This window comes from Thermobia domestica, chromosome 4 (genome assembly GCF_964235325.1).
Source record: "Thermobia domestica chromosome 4, izTheDome1.hap1.1, whole genome shotgun sequence".
Classification (NCBI taxonomy): Eukaryota; Metazoa; Arthropoda; class Insecta; order Zygentoma; family Lepismatidae; genus Thermobia; species Thermobia domestica.
In genome coordinates this window covers 15,113,598-15,135,585 of record NC_137457.1, presented here as the reverse complement: position 1 = coordinate 15,135,585, position 21,988 = coordinate 15,113,598, and the positions used below count along the sequence as shown (strand labels likewise).

Below are 21,988 nucleotides of genomic sequence, written 5' to 3'. Positions count from 1 at the left end.
AGGGATTTTTAAAATACAAGATACGAAAATAAGATGCAACAATATAATTGAGATTAAAATAATTACCTAGTTAATAGTTGTAATTTTTCAATAGAAACCATGTTAAGATTTTATTAATACAGATACAGTATATTGAAATTAATACTTTGTGACATCCGTTACTTCTGTTTTCTAGAAGAGAATCTTTAATAGCATTATAGGCAGAAGAGGATCTTTCTAGATAACAAACAACTTAAATTAATTTTGAGTTTTATATATTAATGACCAATTTATATAATATAATTACATTAGTTCGTCTATCTATTCGAAATAATTATATCGAATTTTTACATCGTCCAGATGACTGATGTAGTGTATAAATCCATCCTACATTTAGGGTTAATGATGATCATACACTTATACAAGGTGTTTCGAAACAACACCGACAACTTTTGGGAGGTGATTCCTGACACCAAGATAAGATAAAAAGTATAGACGAACCTGGGTGCACAAATGCTTCCTTTCGGAGTTATAGACTGCCGAAAACATGAAAAAACATGAACTTTAAAGATTCATAGCTCCAAAGCTGTGGGATCTCCCGTAGTCAGGTCAAGACTTCACTTAGGAACTAATATGTGCCCTTTCCACAAATACGTTTCAGAATCCTGCGATAGACAGGCAACAATTTTTATAGAGGGAGTTTGGCTACGGGCATATAATTTCAAGTACTCACCGACTATCTTTATAAAACTTGTTGCGGAAGTATAGCAGAATTCTGAAACATGGATATTTGGATAGGGCACATATTAGTTTCTAAGTGAAGTCTTGACCTGAGTACGGTAGGTCCTATAGTTTTGGACCTATGGACCTTTAAAATTCATTTTTTCATGTTTTCGGTAGCCTATAACTACGAAAGGAAGCATTTGTGCACCCAGATTGGTCTATACCTTACTGATGGAGGCAATTTCCGAAGCAAATATATATTTTTTTTGGTTATTTTCTAACTAAATTATTTCTTTTCCAGCTCCAACTACAGAAAGTGGTTTCCAAAACGGAAGAGATAACATATTCCCAAGAAAGCAGGTTCAAATTTCTTCAGAAAGAGAAAGAGATGGGTTCTCTGGAGGGTACGGCAGTGAAGAAGACTCTTCAACACTTATTAACAGTCAAGGCAAGATTTATGCTATTACCACCATTCATTATTAATTCTATGTTATGTGCCCAGATTAAATTCAAGAGAAGCCAGAGAGACTGAGTTGCGGCACCAGTTTTACAGAGAAAGACCTTTCCCACCAAATCGCTCAGTTCAAATTAAATGCGATCGGTCTCAAATATTTAATTACAAAAATATAGATTTTGGCCTTTGAAATAATTTTAATAGCATCATATACTTATGAGAAGAGATTAACTTACTTGATATTAATGTCACATAAATAAATTATAAACTCACCTCCCTGTCCTGTGCAAATTTTTGTGCGTGTTAATTCTGGAATATTTTTCAACAGCACTTCTCTTTGTTGCTTGCTTACATAGTTGTCTTAAAGAGTTATTGGCCTGAAAATTTAAAGTTCAGTAAGCTACTGGAAAAAATTATTGTTTGTCGACTCCATAAGTATCTTGACACAACTTCTCTGTTACCTATCCATCAGGCGGGCTTTCGCCCTGGATTTTCTTTAAATCACCAGCTACTTCGTCTCAGTACTATAATTACTAACCAATATAACAAAGCTTTACCATCATGTCTTATTCTCATGGATTTAGAGAAGGCGTTCGATAAGGTTTGGCATTATGGCCTCATTAAAAAATTGCAGTCGTTCAAACTTCCCGTGTGCTATCTTAGGTTAATATATTCTTTCATTTCAAATCGCATTGCATATGTTACAGTTGGTACAGCCCTCTCTTGGCCGATTTTTCCTCTAACAGGTGTACCACAAGGATCAGCTCTCAGCCCTTTATTATATATCCTTTATGCGCCCGATATCCCTTCTGTACCACGCAACGTCTTTATTTTTCAATATGCTGATGATACAGCTTTTCTTGCACTCGGCAAAACTATGCACCAGCTTAACATTGCTTTACAAGCAACACTCGATAATTTCGTCAAGTGGTGTAAGAAATGGCACTTAATGATCAACTCCGAGAAAACGCAGCTCTAGTATTTCTACCGCCTAAATGTCGTTCCAAAGTCCATAGAAACCCAACTCTCTTGCGCCTAAGTGTTGATGGGTACCCTGTACACCCTTCCACCACTGCTACCTAGCTAGGCGTGGTTTTCGATTCAAAGCTCAGCTGGAATGCTCACTTGAAAAAACTAACGGGCAAAGCTAATCTTAGATTAAATCTTTTGCGACGCCTCACCGGAACAACTTGGGGACTAAAAGCCGATATTTTGCTTCATACTTACAAAGCATTCCTTCGTCCGATCCTTACCTTTGGGCATACCGCTTGGTGCAATGCTTCCGTTTCTTTCTATGAAAAGCTTAGCATCCTGGAACGCCATGCTATTCGACTGGCACATCGAATTAAACTTCCATATCCGACGTGGCTCGCGTATGAATACATAGACTTTCCAAAGATCACCGAGCACCTCGCACAACTTCGCCTTAGGTACATAACCTCCCGCATCCAAACAGGCCATCCGCTTTTCTTGGATATACTTCACACTGACGCACTTACCGACGCAGCATACCGATACAAGCACTCCCCATTAAATATCTTCGTATCTATATATGTGAAACATGAACAACTTTCTGCGGCTGATAGGGAAATATATGAAGTATACGTCATAAATCATCATCTTCCTCATATCTTTCCATCTTAGCACATATATCCTCATCACTAACAAGGGCTTCCCAATGTGTTCATTAGTCCTGAGCCGCCCCGGGACAGAAGATTTAACCCTGCATCTGTCTCACTAATCACACTCTGTTTGTGACGTGTAAGCACTTCACCTCATTTTCATAATCATTATTCTTTATTCTATTATATTATATTTCTTATGTACTATAAATCCTATTAGTATCCTAGCACCTCAAACATATATCTGCACTTTTCTATTATATATATATATATATATATATATATATATATATATATATATATATATATATATATATATATTTCTTTTCAGAAATAATCTATGGATTTATTTTGCATTTACTAATCTATGTGTTCATGATTACTGCACTTTGCCCATATATCATTACCTTGAAATCAATAGTGATACTTTGAACTCCATGCCAAAGAGAGGGCGTAACCCTCTAATGGCTGGGAGTAGGAAGTTATTTTATAAAACTAAAATTGATGAATAAAGATGTATATATGTTACCCTATTCCCGTACCCCTAAAAAAAATTTAAAGTAAATAGAGGCAGTCGAAAAACACTTGAGCTTAAATATTATTCAGTTTTGAAAATTTAAATTAAGAAGGTCACTGTTTTTTTTTATTTTTTAAAAAAGTATTACTATAAGAATGCTGAAAACTGTGGCCGTCACTTTTAACTACTTTCTGCGAATTTTACATACTGAAAGAAAATAGATTGTAATTTTTCCCACTTTAAATTGTCCAAAATACGTAAAAGCACTTTTGGCGTCTATTGTGGAATTTTAGCTATTTTGTAGATGTAACTTAAATAAAATATTTATATGTGTACACTGAAGGTTGAGAACAAGATCCTAAGACAAATATTTGGGCCCAAGAGAGACGGGAATGGTGAATAGCGGACTTCCGATATGAATAGCGGAAATTTCATATCGAAGAACTGCATAATTTATACGATTTACCAAACATTGTAGGGTCATCAAGTCTAGGAGGCTTAAGTGGGCAAGCCATGAAGCTAGAATGAAAGAAGATAGGAATGCTTTCAAAGTTTTGAGTGGAAGACCAATCGGAAAACGACCATTAGGGAGATCTAGACGCATATGGGAGGACAATATTAAGATGGATCTCGCAAAGATAGGAATACAAAGTAGAAACTGGATGCAGTTAGCTAAGGATAGAAGTCAGTGGAGAGCTTTTGTGAACGCGGCATTGAACCTCCGGGTTCCATAAGCCATAGAGTTAGTTAGTTATATGTGTACACTTAAGTTAGTTTTCTCAACCCAACTTTGGGAAAATTGATTCACACCATCTGCAAGAGGCATAAAGGTTTCAGAGAGAACTAGTATGTGCACAAAATTTTGCACAGAACACAGAGAGGTGATTTGTTTAGTTGGTATTGGTTGCTTACTTCTGTTTGTCCCCCTCTACATGTTCCATACATACAGTATTCATTTTATATTTAATTTACTAAGGTCGATTAATTGGATATAGCTACATGATTTAAGCTACACTCTCAAGTCAAGAAACATTTTATCACTCTTCCCCTCACTGAGAACATTGAAATTTATAGTTTCGCGCCAAGTCATGAAGCTTGACCTAGATCTACCGATTTCACCACCCAATAGAACGCGAGGGTGTGTTCCGGTCGTCAAACCCCACCCATCAAATTTTGTCAGTGTCTTCTCTCGCGTTACACGGAAAACATCTACCGAGAGTACAGTGTTGGATTGGCGCCAAGTTTCGTTTTGTTAATTCTTTTTTGTTGCGTTATGTTTTCGTTGTTACTATTTGTGCTATTGTTACCATTTTAGACTAGTTGTTACAGTAGTTATTGTTGTGCAGTGTTATTATTGGTAATTTTTAAATGTTTTTTTAAAATATATACTCGTTTACTATGTCTTCAAAGTTTGGCAACATAGTTGGTGAATTTAAGCTGTTTGACGTTTCCCCAAGTGTGCGCTCGGGAAGCGGCTCCACGAATTGTACCGAAGTTTTCCGATGTGTTGGAGCTCAAGCAAAATATTTCTATGATTGGTTTAGAGCCCAAGCTTCCCGACTCGGCGACAGTACTATAGTTCCTAGTTATGTGAGAATAACGATAGTGCATAGACATAGTGCAATAGAAAGAATGTATGGAAGAACCTAGTATCATCTTTATCTCTTCCTATAAACAACCTGTGAATATCGTATTGATCGTCAATGTGTAAGTGCAGATTATACTAGCCTGTGGACAAAGAATGCCCATCTTCTATATGTCTATGTATCTTATATTACTTGGTTTCAGCTGCAGGTTTTCTTTATCTTATTAAAAGAAATGAATCTCTGAATAAATGTATTTCTAAAACATGTTATAGTAACTGCACTATAACAATGTTTTCATCCGACACACAATTTAATACTACTTTAAATGAAGGCGTTGATATGACGTCGAAAATCTACAAGAGTTTAATAATATGTGTTGCAATGTTAGTGTTACGAAGTTAAGCTACAGTTTTCATTTTACAATTAGATACGACTTGTATTAGGAGAGAAGATACAATCTGCTAATTAGGAGTTGATGTAGTCTACGTAAATAAATAACCAATCTGTTCCTGTGGTTTGGCTACAAACGATATACTTCTCAACTCCATAAAAATTAAATTTTGTTGAGTTCTTTCGAGAATGACGCCAGTTATTTAAGTTTGAGACCTATTAATTGAAATATGTCTTATCTTTGGAAAATATTTAGCAAGAACTAAAGTTCACAAGTTAATCATAATTTAAGTTATATCTCATTAACCATACTGATATATTTCATTAACCATGCTGATATATTTCATTAACCATACTGATATATCTCATTAACCATACTGACATATCTCATTAACCATACTGATATATCTCATTCACCATTATGATATATTTCATTAACCATACTGATATATCTCATTCACGATTATGATATACTTCATTAACCATACTGATATATTTCATTAACCATACTGATATATCGCATTAACCATACTGATATATCTCATTAACCGTAGTGATATATCTCATTGACCATACTGATATATTTCATTAACAATACTGATATATCTCATTAACCATACTGATATAGTTCATTAACCATACTGATATATTTCATTAACTATACTGATATATCTCATCAACCATACTGACATATCTCATTAACCATACTGATATAACTCATTAATCACGCTTATATATCTCATTAACCATACTGACATTTCATTAACCATATTGACATATTTTATTAAACATACTGTTATATTTCATTAACCATACTGACATATCTCATTAACCTTACTGATATAGTTTATTAACCATACTGATATATTTCACTAACCATACTGATATATCTCACTAACCAGACTTATATATGTCATAAACTATATTTATATATATATATCTCATTAAACATACTATCTCATTAAAATTAGTGATATACCAAATTAACCTTGCTAATATATATCTCATTAACTATACTATAGTCTTACTAGTGTCGTAATTAAAAGCTTTACTCTTTATTTCAGTATCATTTCCAATTAAATGGCTGTAATGGCTACCGGAGCATGATTTTTTTAGGTTTACAAAAATTAGTATTTTTCAACTTTTTGGAAAACTAGCTACTCATCCAAATCATTTTGTTTAGCTTAAAGAGATCGATCAATGTGTCTCATGTCGTGACTTTGTTCGTTAAACTATAACAATATTGTAGAATGTAATTCCAGTTCTTTATATAATTTTATTTATGTAATAAGAATTCACATAAAGATGTACTGGAAATTTTCAAGTGTCAGTTGCTAATCAGTAATGTGAATTAATATTTTCAGAAACAGATTTTACTATTGCAGGCCAGACGAAAAAGGGAAATCTTCTAAATAATGGTGTGACAAGAGAAGGTGGTGACGAAGTCAATACAAAGTCTTTAGCTATTGCCAAGGCAGTAAGTAATGCTGTGAGTCAGTCTCCCGGGTCAGCTGCCAAGGCAGTAAGTAATGCTGTGAGTCAGTCTCCTGGGTCAGCTGCCAAAGCTCAAACTATTGCTGCGGCGAAAAGCGTTGCAGAATCTGATGCAAGGAACGGTGGTTATGGTAAAACAGCAAACCAAGGTTCTTCCAGAGGCGCACCCGCAATTGCTGTTTCGAAAGCCGTAAGCCAATCAGAAGAAGCAAGTAAGGGTTTTTCCGGAAATCAAGGATTAGAACGGGGAAGTGGTAGTTTAGCCACGGCACAGAGTCTAGCCAGTGGAAGAGGAGGGAGCATTGCGCGGGCTAACGCCGTAAGCAAATCATCTTCCGAAGCACAGGGTCTGGCGAACGCCCGCCCATCCAGTCAATCTGCTGACAATACTCAGAATCGTCCATTAACTTCATCTCGTGACCAAAGTCGTGCAAACACTGAAGCTTTGAGTAATGCAGGCGACAAAGCGCAAAGTCATTCTGGAAGCAAATCATTACCTCGAGCACAGAGCATAGGAGGTGCTAAAGCCTCCAGTTTTGCCGTCTCAGAAGACCAGACCTTATCAAACGCGAAACGTCAAACAAACTCTAGAGCGCAAAACTTAGCAAGGGCTCAAGAAGGAAGGCATGCCTCCCCACAGTCTTTAGGTATATCGCCTTCGATAGCTAAAGCGCAATCTGTAGCTGTAAGCGAAGGGTCTTCTAGACCCAAGAGTTTAGCAGATGCTCGTGCTAAGGCTAATAGCGCTGCTAAAAGTAAAGCATTAAGTAGTGCTTCAGCCAAAGCTCAAAGCTTAGCTGAATCAAAAGCTCTTAGTAAGGCATATGCCAAAAGTAGTGCTTCCTCAAAAGCTCTAAGTAGCGCACGTGCTAAAGCTAATGCTCTAAGTCGCTCAGAAGCAGATGCAAAAAGCTTAGCTGCAGCAAGCACAGAAAGCCAAGCAGAATCAGAGGCTGAAGCTAATAGCTTAGCAGCGTCATCAACAGAATCAGATGCTAACGCTGAGAGTCTTGCAGAATCGTCTGCTGAAAGTGAAGCAAATGCAGAAGCAGAAAGTGACGCTGACGCAGAAGCCGTTAGTTATTCTGAAGCTGACTCTGAAAGTGAATCTGAAGCTATTGCTCACAGCCAATCAGAAGCAGACAGTGAAGCTGAAGCTGCTGCAGAAGCACAAAGTGCAGCAAAGGCTAAAAGTTTGGCTAAAGCCAAGTCTCAAGCTGTAAGCAAAGCTCACAGTCGTGCTCAGGCAGGAGCTAAGAGTAGTGCTAAAAGTAAAGCTTATTCGAGTGCTAAAGCAAAAGCAGTCAGCAAGGCAAAAGCCAATGCTCGAGCAAAAGCACAATCCCGCGCTAATGCAAAGGCTCAATCTAGAGCTCAAAGTCGCGCTACGAGCAAGAGTGCTGCTGACAGTCGAGCCAAAAGATTAGCAAAGGCAATTTCACAAACTGCAGCTTATGACAATGATTTCAGTGAATACGAAGGAGAGGATTATCCAACGTATCAAAATGACGCAATGGACGACGTTCCCAATAATGAAGATGCAGGAAATGAGGACCAAGGACAGAGTTCCCGGAGCTTGTCAAGTAAGTACACTTTCAAAGATTATCAGTGAATTGCTTGCAACAATAATACAATGAATATCCCCAAAAGTTAGAACATCGCATATACTTTGTACATGTAATTAAGTTACTTCGAACTTTTATTGTCTGTATACTTCCTATTACATAAAATTAATATTACAGTACAAGTTCGTTTAGCCAAATTTGATGCGATCATAGTGCTTCGGTTGAACTTAAATGGGGCTAAGCCGAAGTAAAGGTTTTTCAATATACAGTACTCTATATTTGTATACAAATCTAAACTGGTACCTGTATGTTGATATTTTAGAATAGTGTACATTATGTGTGCTAAATATAAGCGTACAGGCAAGCGCAGGATAGCGGAAAGGATAAGTACAACCAATGCTGTTCAACAATGAATTTACTGTTTTATAAATAAGTCTTAGACCAAATAAATACTGTACTGATTTCTCATATTTCAAATTTTAAACATCTTGCATATTTTCATATTTTTGTTTGTCTATTTATTTATTTATTTCAGAAGCACAACACAATAGGCTTAATGCCCACTTATAGTGTCGTGTACATAATTAAATAACATACACTATTATACATACACAAATATACGTCGTTTATTTATGCACAAGATATTGTCTGTCAATTGTTTTGAATTTGTTTTCGGACATACTAAATGCATCTACTACATGAAATCTAATCATTTCGTTACATGAAGTACATTCTCCACAGAGAAAACTTACGTAAATATGTTAGTTCTTGCTTTTCAACAATTGAATGTTCCAGTGTTTGCTGTTCTAGTCTTACCTCTTGGGACACGTAAAAACAAATTTTGGATAATCAATTTTACCGTTAATAATTTATGTAAGAACAACAAACCAGAAACCCATCTCCTTTTTTCTAATGTTTCAAAACTAAAATTCATTACTAAGTCTTCACAGGGGACATACTTTGGGTAGAAACCGGTCTTCTTGTATGCAAGCATTTTTAAAAATTTAAACTGTAGGCTATATTGTCTATTGTATCAGAGTATTTAATGACATTTGGTGCCCAAACAGTACAACAATATTCCAATTTTGACCTCACATACGAAAAATGTAACCTTATAAATACTGATTCCTTGTAGAAATCCTGTCCTATCCTATAAATTAAACCTAGGTTTATGGATGCACTACTCGTTATTGCGTCAATGTGTTGAGCAAAGGTTAATTTCGTATCAAATATAACTCCTAGATCTTTGATAGTATTTGGGGTAGACAAGGAAGTGCCACTTAGGGCCTTCGAAGACGCGCAACAATTTTTTTTTTCTGTCGCAGGCTTGTCGCGGGGTAATGAGTTCCCATTTGTTACAATGGATGTGGCGCGAAACCTTCAAACACACTACGCGACAAGCTTGACACTGTCGCAAGCTTGTCGCGGGAACCTGTCTCCTGCGACAAGCTAAGACCTTTGCATACTACGTGACTTCGTCTGTCGAAGTCGCGAGATAGCGTGACAATTTATCTTTTCAGTAACCAGATACTTATTCTGAAAGATGATTCAATAGAAGCTTTTGATACAGACGCTTTCATTGCAGAAATTCAGGCACAACCTAGTATATGGAACTCCAGCAGTGATTCCTCTAAAAACAGAATTGAAAAGAAAATACGAAAGCATGGGGAAAAGTGTGTTGTGCATTCCATAGTGGATTCATGGTGGATTCATACGCTGGATGTTACCATTTTGTTCTTTCTTACATTTTCCAAAATTCAGTACCAAACCAATGAACTGTTTGGTGGAAATTGTAACATAAAACTACATTGTTTATCATTTCACTTTACTATTTCAAATTAGACTAAAACATAACATAAATGACCAGATATTCTCAAATATATTTTAAACATTCACAAACTGCAATCCCTCAGGCCAATATGTAATTTAATAACATTTCGTTATTTTTTTTTTTAGATGTTCTGTGTATTTAATATGTATACTGTACGAAAATATGAAAAATAATGTTTTATAAGCACTTATGGATAATGCTGATGCTTCCTGGGACTCCATAGTGAAGTTTATAAGGAGAGGTCTCAAGGCATGAAGGTAATATGTAGTAAGAAACGATTTAGCAATATACTGACTAGGCCCCGGATTTTGTCCGCGGCTCAAGGGGTTCGCCAACTCCAGTCTACATACGTTCTCCTTATTGATGTGCTTGTACTTTGTCGTTAAAGAATATAACAAATTGATTGTTTAGTATTACGGTAATTGAATACCAACTATATAAAGTGCATTATCCCCTTGTTCTGGATAAAAAAAAAAGTGTTACATTCCCGCGACATGTGTATCGAATATCAACGACGCGACGACACAGCCTGTCGCGCGTCTTCGACACACGAAGTTGCGTAGTCTGCGAAGGGCCTTATTGTATAGGCAAAGTTAATTGCATTTTCTTTCCTCGTGAAAGATACAGATTTACTTTTGGATACATTCAGGACTAATTTATTCTTATAACACCTTATTTGAAGTTTCTCTACATCCCGTTGAAGTTTCACGCAGTCATCAATTGAACTTACTTTGGAGTATAATTTTGAGATCATCCGCGAAAGGAACCACTAAATTCAGCAATTATATTAAAATATACAATATTGCTTATTTCTGTATTACAATATTTTGTTCACTTCTTCATAATATTACAAAGGCAAGGGAAGGAAACGTCAATACATTTTTATGTATATCCAGTGCTTATAAATCCGAAACGGCTGAGAATAAAAACATGAAACAAAAACTGAGATAGGGAAATGTCACAGGGCACATCACATGGTGTTGTTGTGGTGACCCCCAGGGCCCTCCTTCAAGGGGGCCCAGGGGCCAACCTCAAGGTGATACAGGACTTTTTGCAGGACTTAATAAACGGTGGCCCAAATCTAAAGTTGTTTCCCACAAAAGTTGTTTCGTTTTATAAGGACTATTGAATGAGGTATGATTCAATACATATTCCCATTTGAAAATTTGAAGTTGGCCACTGGGTCCCCTTGAAGGAGGGCCCTGAGGGTTACCACAACAACACCATGTGATCTGCCCTATGGCGTTTTCCTATCTCAGTTTTTATTCTCAGCCGTTTCGGATTTACAAGCACTGGACATTTTATCTGAAACACCCTATATATATATATATATATATATATATATATATATATATATATATATATAGGCTTTATAAAGAAGTCTAGAGACTGTTAAGAACAAATTTGTGACGACTGGTGCAGATGTATGAAAACAAAAGAGCTTTCGCCCTATCCCCTCTTCTCTTAAAAATAAATAAACAAACAAACAAACAAACAAAAAGTAACAAACTTTAAAACTAAAAGCGTATCCTTCAATGCAGCTCAAACCAAACCAAAAACGTTCTGTTTCAATAATGTGTTCTCTATTAACCTTTAAAAGAGCCATAGACGTTAATTTGATCTTAAAAATGAAGAAGATTAATACTAAAAAGGTTCAAAACGAAAGCGCAATCTGTCTCCCAAATTGCAAACCATTACGACAAAACAACTCCCCTCCCCCTTTCCCCGCCAAAAAGTCATAGACATACACAATACAAATCGTAAAGCAAGAAACAAAATCCAAATGCAAGCGCTAGCAGCAGTAGCAGCAAAGATGGCTGCCTCTACTGGTCCCTAGCGTACTAGTTGTGTGGTTTGGTTTGAAGAATTCAAATCTGCAACGACTGTACAACGTAAATTTTAGTACAAAATATGATAAAAAGTCCTCCCAATAGGCCTACTATTTATCAGTGGCATGAATATTTTATTGAAACTTAATGTTAGCCAAGACACGATAAATCTTCCGGTCTTCCCTGAAGACGTTGTAGAGCAAGTGAGACTTCAGATCTGATGTGTGCCGCATCGTCAATATAAGCTACATTAGACATCTTTAGGTATAAGTTTAAAAAAAAATTGATCTGCCAGCAAAACCATAGCAAATGCAGCAAATCACAGCAAAACCACAGCAAATCACAGCAAAACCACAGCAAATGCACAGGAAATCACAGCAAAACCACAGCAAAAACATAGCAAATCACAGCAAAACCACAGCAAATGCACAGGAAATCACAGCAAAACCACAGCAAAACCATAGCAAATCACAGCAAAACCACAGCAAATAACAGCAAAACCACAGCAAACCACAGCAAATCACAGCAAAAACCGCAGCAAATCTCAGCAAATGGAGCAAATCACAGCAAATCTGTAAGCTAAATAAATAAACCAATATGAGTTTTCAAAGTTACAGTGTACTTCACGTTTCGATTCAGAAAATAGTAATAGTAGAAGATAAATTTTAACTGAAGAAATTGAGTCCCGAATTATGTAGTTTTGTAGGAACCAAGTAATCCTTAGTATATTGTTTATACACAAAGAGCCAATTGCTGCATGATTTGTAACGATTGTAAATATTGCAAGTTAAAACTTTGAATAGGATAAAAGCAAACCAACAAGGCTTTATTTGCTTGAGTTGCATTCGCCTTGTTCACACTGTTCACGAATACGCTAAATTAATGACCCTGCTTACTTCATATTTGTTGAAATATTCACATTAATTTTATGTGACACAGCCTTTTTGTTTTTCTGTCAACTATGTACATTTCTTCTTTACAAAGAACAAACAATATTTTTAGTATGCTTCATTTTCTAGTGTTGTAAATAAATCCCTTGTTCATTAGCTCTATTTGTCTAGTAAAATAATCTTAATTCGATAAATCAGAACTTGAATATTTCCCACGCCTTTTGTTTAAATTCACATATCACATTGAATTTTATGTATACGTTGTTCATATTGTAAAAGTTCTTCCATTTGTAAGGTAGGTAGACCTTAGATTGAATAAATCAGAGTCCAAAATTGACTCCCACTACTGTTTATTATAAAAAAAGATTCTTCTAACAAAATACAACAGTATTTACAGAAATACTACAATATAAATTTCTCTAATGCGAAGTAGAGAAAAAGGTAGTCCAAGACCTAACAGCCTTAGAACAGGGTCTCTACAGAGCTCCGGGCAAGCTAAGTGAATTGGTGTAGGAAACTCAAATGTTCCGCAGCAAGCAATATCGGGGTCTGCTCGGTCGTGTATGGTTTCAGCAGGATGGAATATCAGTCTATTATGCTATTGCCATTAAAGACTATCTCAATGACGTATTTCCTGATAAATGGATTAGACGTGGTTCCGTCCACTTGCCTGCATCTTTGTAGTAACCACCACGAAATTCTGAACTGTCATCTTGCGACAATGCAGTATGGTGGCCTCATTAAAGAAAAGTCTGCTGCTACGCGTTACGAGATAGTTGACGAACTTAAGAATGCTGTTCGACTTGAATTTACTTGAAATCACGCTAGCATTGTTGAGGAGAATTTCACGTCGTACATGAAGGAGAATCATACTCTGTTATGAAAAGATGATGTATACTTAGACACTCTGGAGTAAATAGTAGAGAATAGTCACACTATCTCAAAGTTGTTCTCAGCCATGATTACACATTAATACAATGTGACCATGTATGAATATGTGGACACGCAATTGGAGGTAACGAGACTTCGTGATCACTCCATACGTTATTTTCAATATTACCAATACTATTCGTGCCGTTATGGAAAAATAACAAAGCTAATTTGTGTTTCTTCGACATGTTGGCAAGCTTAATAATATAGTTTCAGTTTTTATTATCGGTAAATGAACCCTAATACAAATTAAGTTTCAGATTAAGTTCTACTCAACAGTAAATTAGTATCCGGCTAGTAAATTTCTAACACTTTCGGTTTTAGTAGAGAGATTTGAATGGAGATGGAATATGTTCTTGTGATGCTCAATCCTTTGTGTCCCAGTGATATTCATGTGAATGTGATAAAATACCCATTGCAAAATACCAGTGACATCCATGAGGATGTCATAAAATACTACATTGCAAAATACCAGTGACATCCATGAAGATGTCATAAAATAATCATTGCAAAATACCAGTGACATCCATGAGGATGTCATAAAATACTCCACTGCAAAATACCAGTGACATCCATGAAGATGTCATAAAATACTACATTGCAAAATACAGTGACATCCATGAAGATGTCATAAAATAATCATTGCAAAATACCAGTGACATCCATGAGGATGTCATAAAATACTCCATTGCAAAATACCAGTGACATCCATGAAGATGTCATAAAATACTCCATTGCAAAATACCAGTGACATCCATGGGGATGTCATAAAATACTACATTGCAAAATACAGTGACATCCATGAAGATGTCATAAAATAATCATTGCAAAATACCAGTGACATTCATGTGGATGTCACAAACTACTCCATTGCAAAATACCAGTGACATCCATGTGAATGTGATAAAATACTCCGTTGCAAAATACCAGTGACATTCATGTGGATGTCATAAACTACTCCATTGCAAAATACCAGTGACATCCATGTGAATGTGATAAAATACTCCGTTGCAAAATACCAGTGACATTCATGTGGATGTCATAAAATACTCCATTGCAAAATACCAGTGACATCCATGTGAATGTGATAAAATACTCCGTTGCAAAATACCAGTGACATTCATGTGGATGTCATAAAATACTCTGTTGCAAAATACCAGTGACATCCATGTGAATGTGATAAAATACTCCGTTGCAAAATACCAGTGACATTCATGTGGATGTCATAAACTACTCCATTGCAAAATACCAGTGACATCCATGTAAATGTGATAAAATACTCCGTTGCAAAATACCAGTGACATCCATGTGGATGTCATAAACTACTCCATTGCAAAATACCAGTGACATCTATGTGGATGTGATGAAATACTCCGTTGCAAAATACCAGTGACATCCATGGGGATATCGTGAATATGTATCCCTTATTAAGGTTGTATTAATCCTGGAGATGATGAAATTTTTAGTGGATGCAAGGCAAGATTTAGTTCTAGTATTTCTCCTTATTTGACAGCACCTTACTAACAGAAAAGGAGAAAAAATGTTTTGTCTCAGTACATAGCAGGCCTAAGGGAGCATCCAATTACGACCACATGTGTTTGTATTGGCAATAAATAATTAGTAACTTCGAGATCAAAAAAAAAAAAAAAAACTTGCCAACCTTTCTGCTCAGTGTTACCAACCTGAAGCAGTATAAAATCCCTTTAAAACATCAAAATTTCCCTTTTTAGTCCAAATGTTCCACAATGAAAATATTTCTTTTATCAATAATGTGGACAATAACTATACCCTAGATAACGGTCAGGACAATCTTTTAACAGTAAATGAAAACCTGCTGTTACAACACGCACATAGAAAATTGACACCTGGAACGCAATTGCAGAAACAAATATTTTCATTTTTACTTTACAACGATCACATTAAAACCGAATTCACCTCTGCTGCATAAGATTCTTGGTTCTGTTCCAGCTCGCGCCAAGTGAACTTTGTGGTGAACAAAAACCGTGTACGTAAGTTTTCTCTCGTTTCCTCCCACTTTCTTCATTCCACAATTTCCTTAATTTCTCATTACCACCGTTTTCTTCAACCTAGCCGCCAAAAGCGTGCGACGTAAAACTTAAAGATTTTAATTGCACTTCATTTAAAACGAAAGTGGGTTGATTTTTGCAACTTTCGGTTTGAATAGAATGTTAAAGGAGAAGGTATCCAATCTTAGAGCACTAAATCGATTAAAAAAAAATAAACGCTTCTCGCTAACTCTTCTAGCTTTAACTCTATAGCGATCAACATTGAAACTGGAAGTTGTTGATTTTTGCCACTTACATTTTGAATACAGAATTAAGAGAGACTAACATCTTGTCTGAAAACGCTAAGTCGATTCAAAGAAACCGTTTCTCGTGCTTTAATGTAGATCAACTGAAACCAGGAGTTGTAATGGATTTCTCGCTTTAAGTTTTAGTGGAGAGTTAAGTATTGAGGCAAAAAGTATTCTACGAACGGTTAATAAAGTGCAAAGAAACACTTTTCGAGTGACCAAAAATTAAAACGTGATTGATTTCTACCATTTCCGAATGGTCCCGCGTAGCATAGTCGTTAACGCACTCCTCCGTGGTTTGAGCGATCCCGGGTTCGATTCCCACTGGGGACACTCGGTCGAAAAAATGTAAAATGATTTTCAGACCAACCACCCCGAGTGAGATTTTCCTAGGTTTCCATCATTCATATTAGACAAATGCGAGGATGTTATGTAACATACAGATCCCAATCCGCTTCCTTCCTTCCCCAATCTTTTCTTCCTTCTCTTTCCTGGGAAAGTGTGCTCACTCAAAAACGTCATCCCTCATACACATGACAGGCTAAATAGCCTTAGATGTCGACAGCTCAGATATCTAAATCCTAATGCTAATCTTACTAAGTTCAATCAAGTTGTATTTCCATATGCCTGATGATCTGATAAGCAAGAAACCACGAATCATAAAACTCCTTTATAGTACGATCACTGCACAAGGGATTCAAGTCACTTTCGGTCGTTTTGCACACATTTCATCTTTCAAATCTCTCTCTAAAGATCCTTTAAGAGCTTCAATGATTTATGACCGGATATTGTAAATAATTAATAACGTTAAAAAAAAGAAAGAAAAGAAATATGGTAAATTTTCCATCTACTTAAGTGGACTGTAGTAACTTTGTATCTCTTTTTTCCGACAACTTTGGTACTTGCACCTAATTCCATTGTGCTTTCACTGCTCCGTATATTCAAGATTCCGCAGATGAAAAAAAAAAAAAAAAAAAATCAGTCATAATTCATAGGTTGACCCGTGGAAGGGAATTCGCAGTAGGTAGTATCTTCGGTCGTGCTGAATGTGGATCACCAGATTTTTTTTGCAGTACTACTTTTCAGTCCACTGTATATTGAAAATCCCTTTGAGAGAAATATTTCCAAATCATGATTAAAACCAATTGAAGAGGAGGAAAATGAAGCGAAATATTTGAAATTGAAAAAAGGATACTTAAAATAATAGTACTGTTTCAGTTGCTTTTATATAATTACAGAGTGTTCCAAAACATTTGTCCCAATATTTTGGACCAGTGATCGGAAATGTAATAGTTTGGTAGTTATAGCGTGCCGCAAACATGAAAAAATGAACTTTAGAAGTTCATAGCTCTACCACTAGGGGACTGATCGTAGTCGGATCAAGATGTCACTGAGGAACTCCTATATGAACTATCTAAATATCTATCTTTCAGAATCTCCGGTACTTGCACCATCATTTTCAGAGAGACTGTTTGGGAGTACTTGATCACTCTTTATCTACCACTCTAAAAAAATTGTGTGCAAATACTGGAGCATTCTTAAAGATGGATATTTGGATAGTTCACATACCGGTTCTTCAGTGATGTCTTGACACGCCTACGATAGGTCTCACAGTAGTGGAGTTATGAACTTTTAAATTTCACTTGTTTCATGTTTTGGGCACCCTATAACTCCGAAAATATCAACTTGTGAGCACAGGTCCATATGAACTTTTTAATTATTTTGGTGTGAAGAATCTGTTTCCAAAATATTTGACACATTTTTTTACACCCTGTATATTGATACTGATAACTTGTGAGTTAGTGTATATGGATGATCACCAAGATTTTGAAGTGTTTTTTTTTTTAACATTTTCTTTTAAAAGAAAGGACTAAGTTAAAAGAAACATGTAAAAAAAATGCTTTGTAAAACCGAAGCTTTTCATTTAGTATTTAGCAGTCGAAAATAACAGAATTGATTACCCAAAAATCATTACAGGTAAATAATCATTTAACCATGATTCTCAGCATTCGTAAAAGGTTAATGGTTGCTAGTGTTAGCAAAATGTGAAAGACTGTATCTTTGTTAACCTGCCAACAACATGTTTGGTTGTTGATATCAGAAACTTGCGTGGGCTGGGATCAAACCGAGGTTTCTCCTCACCAGAACGGAGATAAACATTCTACCAGTGAGTTCCATTCTTCCCAAATATATAGATCCAAACGAGCAAAAGGTAGAGAATAAAATAGACAAATTAACAATTTAATGGATAACATATAATTTTATTTTTAACAGGTTTTGCGAGACTTTCAAAGAAAATTGCTAGGAATTTCAAGAAAGGGCATAAATAATTTATACCAGTAGATCTTGAAGAGAAAGGTAATTCTTATAATATTAAAATTGTATGGGCTCATGAGACGATAATTCAAATTAACAAAGAATTGACTACTTATGAATGAATCCTCCCTTGGGAAACCTAAATATTTTCCATATGTTTCGGAACGCCAAGCTGGTTCTGTGTTCAGTGGCAAGATAACAAGGAAACAAACGGTTAGAAGATAAAAGATGTAAAACGAGAAATACATACCACTCAATAAATATAACGTCAAGAATGGATCCTGAAAATGTTATGAGCAGAGCAAAAGCAGAAAGAGTGAACTGAATCGAAAAAAGCGCGGTGTCTATGTTACTAGATTCAAAATGTGCATCAAAGGTAGGTAACAAAATTCTATCAATGTTGCCAGTATCTAGATTTAAAGCAGGTTTTTATATTTATGAATAAGGAATTTATTCTTTAACCTCCCGTTGTTTCTTTGATTTTGCTGAACCTATTTCATTAATCCTTTTTAAATTATGTGTATGTTATTTTAAATGGACCACCAATCCCGACATGCCCACTTATTGTTACTTTTTTGATTGTCTAATACGTTCTTCAATTCGGGTGTTAATATTGCGTTTCGTTTAACCTATACATGAGGAGTCACATTTGCATTAAATTCCCGACTTGTTTAGTGGATCAACAATTTTAAACCCGGTAATAGGTTTTTGTAGACTTTTCGGCAAGATACTAGAAGCAAGTATGTTATGCTTTGCAAGAATACGTTGAATGTTTGTCAATAATTGTGGAAAGTAACGAATTCCTATCCTAGTTTTGGCTTCTGTCAGAATAACTATTTTAGGGGCTTGCACGGATCTGCATGTTTGATTATAGTACTTTCGTAATATGCGCAACTTGTAACCATTTTTTTGCTCCTATTTTGTATAAAAACTGTATTTCGGCATTAAGAGTCTTCACTACAACGAAATTAAACTACCGCTAATTTTAGAGTTTTTCTGTAATATCTTTAAAACAAATAAAAATATTCGAAAAGCAGAAACGTAGTGAACTAGATAATACGATTTTGCATGTGATACCTTTACCACAATTCACTTATCTGCTTTTGATATGCCGCTATTTACAGAACCCGCAAAAAAATGCTAAATCTATCTACAGTTGCAAATCGAAAACAGATAGATTGTGATAACGGCATCACATGCAAAATTGTATTGTCTAGTTCACTACCTTTCTGCTTTTCAAATATTTTTATTTGTTTTGAAGATATTACAGAAAAACTCTAAAATTAGCGGTGGTTTAATTTCGCTGTAGTGAAGATCCTTAAGATCATTTGGATGATCACAAAGTAATAATGCCGTGCGAAAGTGGTATGTATCCCTTGTTTTACACCTTTTATCTCTTCCGTTTTTATCCTTGTTATCTTGCCACTGTAGACGGAGCTAGCATGTAGTTCCCAAACGTATGGAAAATATTTAAGCTTCCCAAGGGAGGATTCATTGATAAGTAGCCAATTTTGTGTTAATTCCTATAATAGTTTTAAGCAATTTTTACTGAAGGTGTTAAAGAAAGTAGAAATTGCATAAAATAATTTCTAGTAAAGGAAATAAGTTGAATCCATTAATTTATTCAAGTCCCATTTCCGAGCGTCGTATTCTTTTCGATGTCCTCAGAACATTAAATTGTATATCTATATAAATTCAGAGCGAATGTCCTAATGGAAATAAGTATCTTCAAAGTTTTGATACTATATTAAGGAACATATGACGTCAAATTCGAAGTCCTTTCCTAGAAATATTTCAGCAATATCTTGAAACTGAGATGTTAACTATAACGAGAATTTATCTCAGTTTTACTAGATAAATGCTAAAATGATGCCTGCAAAAAGATCAAATTTAACACTTACTAGGAGTTCTAAGCCTAACATCTAAGGATTAGATAAATTTTTGAAAGTACCTACTCAGATTTTAACATATTTTCATCTGATTTCAAAGGACTTAACACATTAATCAGCAAAACGTCGAATACCAGCAGAAAAAAGTTTTTTCCACAACCGTCTAACTAGTCTTGGACAGAAAAGGATCAGTGTTAACTTACCATCCTCGCTGTAGTGTGAATCACGAAAGTATTACTGTAATTTTTCAAATAAGAAAATGTCAGCTGGGAGCCAAGTCTTGAGAGTGAGGTGGGTGAGAAGAATCTGGAACCCACTCTCTTGAATAGGAGCTTTGGAAACAGCGGCTCGTGGGTATCAACGTTCTCCACCTTATTAAAATCAGATGATAAATGGCAGTGCCTTCTAGTTATGATTTTATGTTAATGAAGGATGATACAACCGTCTCAACCAGTTTCATCGTCCCACACTGTTGCGCCATTTTTAGTCTTAGAATATAATGAACACACCTTGTACCTAAACGTTGAGATTTTATACATGTACCTTCCAAATTTACTATATTGTATATGAGAGATGCGGGTAAATAAAGTTTAGAAATGTCATTGCACTAACCACTGACCAAGTGTAGCACAGACATGAGTAGTAAACACTAGAATATTTTTATATTTGATCGTGAAAATTTCAAGCCATTTTGTTCTCTTCGTCAGTGTGAAAAGAAAACTCAACGATAAAGAAGTGAGGTTCACTTCGCATTGAAAAAGTACAGTAGACTTCCGAATTATGGAAAGTCAATACTGAAGTAGTCAATCTATAACTTGGTACTCCATATCAGATCTACCATATGAAAAAAAAATCGCTATCGTACAATTATGGAGAGATAAGAATCAGCACTAAACCTGAAATGCTCGTACATTTCTTCCACTTCCAACAATTGCAATAGTAAAATAAAGTAGGAGATGGAAGCTACTCTTGCGGAACTAAATCCATATAAAACACTGCTTCTCCCAAACTTTTACTTTTTTGTTTTATTACTATGGCGGTCAATGCTGAAACAGGAAATTGTAAATCTCCGCCATTTTCAGTATGAATAAAGATTGAAATGAAATTTGATCTTGGAGTGTTGAACTCATCTGAAAAAGCGATTGTTTGCTATCTTTTGTCGTTTTCGCTAGTTGGTAATCAATATTGAAACTGGAAATAGTAGTAATTTTCTACCACTTGCAGTTTTAGTAGAGAATTAGAATAGAATCTGCTCTCAGAAAGCACAATTGGTTCCAGAAAACTGCTTCTCACTATCTAGTAGTGTTTTTGTTCTACAGTGATGAATGTTGAATCCGGAAATGGTTTATTTCTACCACTTCTGGTTTAAATTGATGAATAATGAAGGAGATTGTATGTATTTTTAAGACGCTAAATCGATTTTAAAAAACCGCATGTTGGACGACGAAGAAGAGAGAGAGGAATGGAAGTTGCATGTTGCGAAGATGAAGATGCTACGATGGTTGTCTGAAGTGACGCGGAAGGACAAAATTAAGAATGAAATTATCCGGTTAACAGTAAAAGTGACACCAGTAGTAGAAAAACTACAAGAACGTTTGGTTTGAGCATGCAACAAGACCACATTTGGAATATGTACCTCACCGAGTGGAAGCTACAAAA

At 35.6% G+C, this 21,988-nt stretch overlaps 1 protein-coding gene across 2 annotated transcripts in view; it reads left to right on the top strand.

The window, feature by feature from the left end:
• LOC145683741 (uncharacterized) overlaps window positions 1-21,988 on the top strand; it is a 179,973-nt gene that overhangs the window by 104,942 nt on the left and 53,043 nt on the right. For both annotated transcript variants that reach the window (XM_081755271.1, XM_081755272.1), the window contains exons 5-6: window positions 1,004-1,150; window positions 6,636-8,348. In XM_081755271.1, the coding sequence (XP_081611397.1) occupies window positions 1,004-1,150; window positions 6,636-8,348 (1,860 nt within the window). The remainder of the gene's footprint in view (window positions 1-1,003; window positions 1,151-6,635; window positions 8,349-21,988) is intronic.